Source organism: Amblyomma mixtum, chromosome 1 (assembly GCF_055824585.1).
Source record: "Amblyomma mixtum isolate Tamu chromosome 1, ASM5582458v1, whole genome shotgun sequence".
Taxonomy (NCBI): domain Eukaryota; kingdom Metazoa; phylum Arthropoda; class Arachnida; order Ixodida; family Ixodidae; genus Amblyomma; species Amblyomma mixtum.
The window spans coordinates 53,462,558-53,471,457 of NC_143012.1; the positions used below are offsets into that span (position 1 = coordinate 53,462,558).

The 8,900-nt window shown below is 45.9% G+C and overlaps 1 protein-coding gene across 1 annotated transcript; it reads right to left on the minus strand.

Moving 5' to 3' along the window:
- Window positions 1-8,046: 8,046 nt before the first annotated feature.
- LOC149366325 (uncharacterized) lies at window positions 8,047-8,637 on the minus strand. Its single transcript, XM_089570255.1, has one exon. The coding sequence runs from the start codon at window positions 8,635-8,637 to the stop codon at window positions 8,047-8,049; it is 591 nt and encodes a 196-aa protein (XP_089426381.1).
- Between the last annotated feature and the right edge of the window lie 263 nt (window positions 8,638-8,900).

An 8,900-nucleotide genomic window follows, 5' to 3' on the forward strand; every position in this document is an offset into this window, starting at 1 on the left:
CGACGGCGAGGCAACGCCTCGACGTCCCTACGTGGGAGACCTAAGGCCCCGTCGGCGAAAGCGCTGCAGGACTATAAATAAAGCTGTTACCAACCAACCAACCTCCACTACTGCACCTCTTTCTTTCTCTCTCTTCTTTCACTCCCACCTTCCTTCCTTCCCTTGAGGCACAGTTCAGGTGTCCGCCGAGATATGTGAGAGAGATACTCCGCCATTTTCTTTCCTCAAAAACCAATTTACCAATTTACCTATTTTACCTAACACCCTTTACGTGGATGACCCAGGACCAAAGAATTGAGTAATGACTATTGTGGGCTCAAAGCCTTCAAGATCGATGGTGAACTGCGCCTCGATGAAAACATTCAACCCCACTCACGCAGAGGAGGCAGCTATTGCATTAGCTGTAGCATGTAACTCCAGCACCGTTGTGCTTACTGATTTCCAGAATGCCGGTCGCAACTTCAATAACGGATTAATTCGCAGGTCAGGGTTGGCAACGTTGCAATGCTGAAACTTTCACATCAATTAGCGCAGATCCCGCAACTCCACCACAGCCTCTATGCTGACGATATCACCTTGTGGACCACCGAGGGCATCGAAGTCGAAATCGAGGAGAGACTCCAGCGTGCCATCGATATCGTGTGGAACTATGTAGACCCCAGGGGCTGCGGTGCTCTGCAGCCAAATCTGAATTTCTCATATTCCGCAAAATCAGATCCCTTGCGCAACCACCACCGACCATCGAACTCAGTATTCGCGGAGTCCCCATTCCTCGTGTACCCAAAATTAAAATCTTGGGCCTAATTCTACAAGAACTCGGCTTCAATGGTGACGTAATTCTGAAGCTTAAGGGAACCTAGCAGAAAATTATGCGACTCATTCGCCGCATTAGTAACCGCAACTCGGGCTTGAGGGAAACAATACCTTCCGTTTAGATCCCGGCCGCGGCGCCTAGAATTTCTTTGGAGGAGAAATTCTAGAGGCCCGTGCACTGTGCGATGTCAGTGCACGTTAAAGAACCCCAGGTGGTCGATATTTCCGGAGCCCTCCACTACGGCGTCTCTCATAGCCTTAGTCGCTTTGGGACGTTAAACCCCATAAACCAAACCATAAACCAAACCAGTACAAGGCTTTGTGATCAGCCGCATAGCTTACATGTGCCCTTATTGACATCTCAAGTCCGCTGAAAAGAGAAAATGGAGGCCATAATCACCAAATACGTCAAACAGGCAGTTGGGCTACCCATGCACACAGCGACTGAGAAAGTGTTAGGTCTCGGTCTTCATAACACCCTAAGGGAGATTATTGAAGCGGTCACCGTCTCGCAATACAAACGACTATCGGCCACACCAACTGGCAGACACATTTTTTCCACACAAGACATAACATACGAATGACAAGGCGGACGAACAACTGACCTTCCCGAACATATACGCCAGCTTCTGGTCATTCCTCCACTACCTCGGAACATCCACCCAGATTTCCGCGCTGAGCGTCGTGCAGAGAGCCAAATCATTAGGCAAACGCTTTCTTGATGATACCTCTGTGGTATATGTAGATGCAGCAGATTCTTCGGTTGAGAAGATGGTAGCTGTGGTCACCACGGAACATGGTACACTCATGCCTGGGGGCACTATAAGCACTCAGCACACAAATGTTGGAGAGGAAAAAGCCATTGCTCTAGCCATTGCGCGATCCTCGGCAGAAACCATTGTCAGCGACTCAACACTGGCGATACGTAACTACACGTTTGGAAGAATCTGCCCACAAGCAGCATGGATTCTGCTAAATTATCAGCCCACGCGGCGCATTCGCCTAATCTGGACGCCTGCTCATGCCTTCCTTGTTGGTAATGAGGCGGCTCATAACCTAGCTCGAGAACTATCCCGCCGAGCTGGGTCGTGCAGTCCACCCGCCCTATACTCCGGCAAGGACAGGTTGTTTTCTTACAGAGAAATCCTGCAGCACTACAGGCCTGCAAGACTCAGATTTCCCCCAGCAGATAAAACGCTTTCCAAGCAACAGGCCAAAGCCTGGCGTAAACTTCAAACTAAAACCTATCCAAATCCCCAATTGTGTAGCTTCTATTCGGATGGACTCTACTCCGAGAAATGCAAAAATTGTGACAGCAAAGCCGATCTAAATCATATGATCTGGAAATGCCCGCAGTCCCTACCCGCAAGTCAATTCGTTACCGGCTGTGATCATTGGGAGGCTCTATTGCTCAGCCCCGACCCGGGGACACAGATCAAGCTCCTCCACCTGGCTGAAGACGCCACCGCTGCCGAAGGGATAGCGGCCGCCGTTTAAGCTGGGGGCGACTTCGGGTCGCTCCTCTATATCTGCTGGAAATAAAGTTTCACCACCACCACCACTGCTGACTCAGCCTCCCCCCAGCCAAGCCTCAGTCATCCGGTTTACGGTCAACTCGAACTACCAGAAGGAAACGAAGCCGCTCAGAGGCATGCCCGAGCTCTTCTTTACCGGCCGTCTCCTCCTGATGACCATGAAGGGTGCTGCTACCTATTAGCTTTAGCAGTGTATGCTGACAATCTCGCGCAACACAGAAGAGTTAGGAAGCATTATCCAACGCTACATATATCCCTCAATAAGTTAGAAGAGAAAACTCTTAGGAGACTACAAACCAACACATACCGAACGCAAGCTAAGTTACTCCAGTGGTACCTTACACTATACTCTCCGCAGTGCCCACCTTGTGGAGGAGTCGCTAACCTCTACCACATGGTGTGGGCATGCCAACTTAATCCCTCAGTTGACCCCATTCCAAACCCCTAAGGAGCACTGGGAGGCTATTCTGCTCAGCGATGATCCTGACCGTCACACTGGCTGGTGGGGAGGGCCAGAGCCGCAGCAATAATTAGTGGACTACTGCACTAGGTGGCCCACCCACATGTTCTACGAATATTCCGTAAATAAAGATGTTTTCAATCAGTAAAACAATCAACGCGGTGCCGACTACGCCCACGGATTGTCGACCGAACAAGCTGTATATGCTATCGCGTAATAATAATAGTTGCAAGAGGGCTTGCTGTTGGGCGAAGGATCATACACGATTAAGCAAGGGTACCGCGCAAAAAAGAAAGACACGTACGAGAAGACGGCAAATGCAGGTGTTGTCGTCTTCTCGTTCTTGTCTTTTTCTGCGCCAAACCCTCTCTTAGTTGTCGCAAGCGCGAAGAGAGCGGAATGGAGTTTCATTTCGGAACATATAGGAAGCCCAACACCTTGATAATTGTACGAATCGTGACAAACAGCTTTGAAGAGAAGTTTATTGGACTCATTATTTATACAAAGGGACCATAGTCCCTCACAAAGTCAAAAACAACAAGGTAGCGACTAGTGTCGCTCGGTACTGTCGCCGTTCACACAAAATCATTCACAGCACGGAATGTTCAAAGGGTCCATAACGTCCAGGCATCGCGGGGGGAAGCACGCTCACTAAATACGTTGAACGCGCACCGACACCGCACACCACACGCTCAATACGGCAGGAGCCGCACCGTCACGCAGCTCCCGCTGGCGGCGATGAAGCCGGTGCTCCACCGCCGCAGGGACTCGTCTTCTGGGAGGGTCACATGATCTAAACACGCCTGTTGAAACAAGCGCGCCCGAACCTTCTGCAGCATGGGGAACATGGCGCGTTGAGGCCGAGAGAGAGAGAGGGAAACAACTTTATTTGCTCGAGCTAAGTACGACGTCTGCTTAGGCGCCGTCGATGGGAGTGCTTCCCTCTTCACGGGACCCACATGCATCCCTGGCCGCCTGGCCCCTGGAGATCAGGACGAGCTGGTCTTCCACGGCGGGGCTGGTTAACAAGGTCTCCCATCGCTCGGTAAGGGAGGAAGAGGGATGGGGTGGGGTAGTGGGGCAGGTAAGAGGTGGGGGGATTTTCTTGATGAAGTTGCATACTCCAATGACATGTTGGAGCGTGCCTACCTCACTCTTGCAGAAATCCCATTCCTTCTGGTACCTTTCCGGGTACATCTTGTGTTGAAGGTAAGGGTGCGGGAAGGATCCTTCCTGTATCTGCCTGTAGATCGCTTGCTGTTTTCTGGTAAGCAATTTTTGAGGATCGGGGTAACGTCGCCTCTCTGTCTTGTAATAGTTCGTAATTTCCTTATAACTATTAATGGACTGTGGCTCACCTTCCTCTGACCGGTGTTCCATCTCTCGGGCGAACTGGTGGGCAAGCTCGTTGCCCTCCAGCCCAGAGTGAGCCGGTGTCCATATCAACTCAGCTTTCCTTTCAGGACAGTCGCGTTTACTTTACTGGCCCTGCAAGGAAGCGACGCCTCTCTGGAAACAGCTTTGATAGAAGCCAGATCTTGTCAATTACAGTCTGAGCCCCAACGCCCTGAGGTTCGGCAAGCGCTTATGTTTCTGACTCTTGCATTGCCGTCATTTTTTCTCCTACCAAAATTTCGCGCTCACTACCACCGAAATAAGGAGGCCTTGCTCATTCCAGCTGGAAGGCTAGCTGATCTGACGGTGCCAAGTGCTATTAATCACCGCCAGCCGGCTGGCAGGCACAAAGGAATGGGCGTGAGGTTTCATTACAGAAAGCTTCGTCCGCTGTAATGGTGAAAGGACTGCAGCCAAAGCTGCGACGAGACTGAACTCGTGCAGGCAACGGCAACTGGCGAACCATCTGGTGGACTCGCGCCACAACAAAACTCTCAGACGCTGGTGGCTTCTCTTTTTTCATTTTTTCATTTCTCTCTTTATTTCCTTTCCTTTCGAAAAGGTAGGAGCCGGGACTAAAAGCTGTGAAAACAGCTTGACAGGGGCCCCGGCCCCCTACATGGTGGCACTGCAGCGTGTCGGAAACAACATCACCATAACAAAGGAAAAATAAATACAGATACATATTACAAAGGCAATATAGTTCAAGAGCAACAAATAAATACAAATTCAACATTGCAAGGCAAACAACAGTTTGTAACGCTTCAGACACAGAAAAAAAAGAAAACAAAGAAAAAAATAGATGAAGTAGAATGTGTTGGACATTCTGGACATAGTATGTAACGAATTGAAGCGACAGTAAATTTCTACAAGGGACATGGGTACAATAATTACAGCGCGGAAAACGTCTCACATTACAAGATCTAAGACAACTATAATAATTTCTGCCGACAGAACAGACTAATGGTATGTTTAGGTTCGTATGCTGGATCAAAATTCGACGACTCTAAACTATTGAGTAATGTGGGAGCAATATATTTCAAAGATTGCGTCTGGTATGAGGTGCGAGGTGTAGGTACAAGCCATTTTTCCTTGTGCCTCGTAAGGCGAGGTCTGGTGTTTTCTTGTAGTTGGGCTAAAGATATTAAAAAATTACTTTTTTCTTTCACAAAAGATTTATATATTAGCATTAACCTATAGTTATATAGGCAAAACACTGGGAGAACATTATATTTCTCAAAAAGGGGGGCCGAGTGGTGCAAAAAAGACACATTAGCGATATACCGAACTGCTTTTTTTTGAAGTAAGTGCAGTTTTTTTAAGTCAGTCATACCAGTCGTGCCCCAGACAATAATACAGTACTGAAGAAGAGATAATACTAGGGAATTATAGAGAATAATTTTAACCTTGGTAGGCAAAATTTCTCTCAGTCTCGCAATAACACCAACAGCACTGGATATTTTTGATTGAAGGTACTCAACGTGTTTGTTCCAAGTTAAATGCTTTGAGAAATGAACACCAAGTATTTTCACTGTATCGACTATTTGGATGCGATCTGTACCTAGACGTAGATTCAATGAAGTCAGCTGATGTTTTCCTTTTGGTGAATATAAAATTGCTTGTGTTTTAGACGGGTTTATCCTTAAACAGTTTGCGTTAACCCATTGGTGTAAATCGCCAAGCGCTTTATTCGACAGCAATTCAATGTCTGCTTCTGTCTTGCCCTTAACAAAAAGCGTCGTATCATCTGCGTACGAGACAAACTGAGCGCTGTCTGTGCATCGAACAATGTCATTGACATAGATGATGAATAACAGTGGCCCAAGTATGCTTCCTTGCGGGACTCCAGTTGATACAGCCAGCACGGAAGATTTACTGCCATTTATGTCAACGTACTGAGTTCTATTTCCAAGGTATGACTTAAGCAGTGTGTGAGCAATGCCGCGGACTCCGTATCTATGTAGCTTGGAAAGAAGGATGAAATGATTTACAAGATCAAACGCTTTCGTAAAGTCGATATAGATGCCTGCTATAATCTCTCTTTTGCTAAAAGCTTCTAAAATGATCTCTTTTTGTGCTACAAGGGCCGTCTCTGTTGATCGGTGCCGTCTGAAACCATGCTGAAAGTCAGAATACAAACTGTGTTGCGAAAAAAATGAAGAAATTCTTATGTGTAATATTTTTTCGATTCCCTTTGAGAAAATAGGTAATATGGAAATTGGACGGTAATTGCTTAGTGTACCTTTATCCCCATGTTTAAATATGGGTATTACACGAGCGACCTGCATTTCTTCAGGAAATATGCCTGTCGATAAAATTAGGTTATAAATATGAGTGATAACTGGACAGATTAGGTCAAGAACGTACTTTACCGGGATCACCTGCATGCCATTTGAGTCTTGAGCTTTACTGTTTTTTATAGCATTCATGGAAGAATAAACTTCTGAGCAGTTTGTGGGTGCAAGAAATAGTGACTGACTGCTGTACATTTCCGGCAGATACCGGTCAAAATTGTCCATACTATTATTACTACAAACCTTAATCTGATTAGATTGTTGAATGAAAAGAGTATTGAAAGCGTCGGCTAGTTCCTTGCCAGAAATGCACACTCCATGGTGCTGGAAATTATCAGGAAAAGCCTCTGAGCCATCAGCTGAGAGCAGGGGTTTCAGTTTTCGCCAGACTACATCTGACCGCAGAGTAGTCTCGTTCCAGAAAATGTTAAGAAAATAAAAATTCTTCGCTGCCTTTAACTTTGAGTTTAGGCTATTTCTATATGCCTTAAAAACAGAAAAATCATCGCCACTTTTGTTCTTTATGAATCGAGCATATAATGCATTCTTGCGTTTAATCATGCTCAACAATTCATGCGTAAGCCACGGCTTGCGCGCTTTCGATGGTTTTTTTACACGACACAAAGGAAAGTGGGCATCATATATGAATCTGAACACAGCTATGAAATTAGAGTATGCAACATCGCTACTTGTTGCTTTGTAAACGGTGTTCCAGTTTTCTTGACTAATCGCAAAACGGAAAGATTCAAGATTGGTGGGAGTGATGATCTGAACAAGATTGTTTTCTTTACATTTTTTTCTTTTTATTTGACGAGCCTTGTCAGCTAGCATAAATATTCCTGAATGGTCGCTGATACCAGTGTATACTGTATCCGCGGTTATTGTCTCAGTATTAATGTTTGGGATGAACACATCCAGCAAAGAACTGCTATCTTGAGTGACACGCGTGGGTTCAGTTATAACATTTGTGAAACCATATGACTGTATTAAAAGCTGAAATTCTTTCTGGCAGTGCGTAGGTGTAAGCATGTTAACATTCAGGTCTCCTCCCAGATAAAGGTCCAGACTGTTAACTAAAGTGTGTTCTAGAATTCTGCTAAAGAAAGCCAGAAACTTAGTAAAATCACCAGAAGGTGGTCGGTACATGACCACAAAAATGCTTTTTTGGTTGCTCAGGGTCAGCGCCTCATAATCAGAATTCATCGGGCAGAAATCTTCCAAAATTTCAACAACAAGATCATTTCTTATCAAAAGGCTGATGCCACCGCCACGTTTGCTCTTACGATAGCGCGAAAAGCAGTGATAGCCAGGCAAGCTAAACACGCGTGATTCTTCGGTGTACCAGGTTTCGGTCAGCATGATTGCTGTGAGCGATATACCAAAGCTCTCCACCAAAAGTGCTAGTTCGTCTTCTTTATTTGCGGCTGAACGGACGTTTTGATGAAAAAGTGATATGGCAGAAGTTTTCTTTTCTACCACGGATTTAATCTCAGAAGGATGAAGTCCCATGGTGTGGAAAAAAAGCAAGCAAGTTTAAGCGCATGTGTACTCAGACAATTTTGGACAAGTCATCAACATGGTTGATAGGGATTACTGGTGCACCATCTAGCTTCCGGACGAAGATTTTCCCGTTCTTAATCCATGTATACTTATATTTGAGTTCTTTTGTCTTAGATTTGGTCGCACCGAACAACCGTTTCATTGACGGGCAAAGGTGTTCGTTCACAAAGATTGGAACCACAGGTTCCATCTGCACGTCCTCTGTTGTTAGTCTCTGCTTTCTTGCCTTCTCAAGGAACAAGTCGCGTTTGTCCCTGCGGGTGAACTGGATGACAATGTTCGGCGCAGTGTCATTATTGGCTGTGCGAACACGGTGGCAGGCCTGAATGTCCGTGTTTTCAAGAGGTACGCCAATAGCTGTTCCCAGTGTCTTTGTAAGCTCAAGAATGTTCTCATTTGCTGCCAATGGCAGCCCCTTCACTTCTACATTCGTGCATCGTGAGTGTTGCTCAGTTTGTAGTATTCTGGAGTCATAATCCTTCAGCTGTTTTAGAAAGGACTTGCGCTCTTCTTGCAGAGTCTCTACAGTCTCTTGAAGTGTTTTGTTTTCCTCTTTTATGCGATTGACAGTCTCTTTCATGTCTTCATAGTCCTGATTGATGTAGGCTAGGCTGTTTTTTTATATCTCTAATTTCTTTCCTCAGGTCACGGTCAAAGGTTTCTCTGAGATCCTTGATCTCCTGTTTCAGCTCACGCTTAAGATCCTCGAACATCCTTGCAAGTTCTGGTTGTCAGACCTTCTGTGCACGCAATTGCGAGTGATTAAATAGAATTGAGAGTATATTAAATGAGTCGATACTGCATGTCGAAAAACATAGAACTCGAAGGCATCTGTTCTGTGCT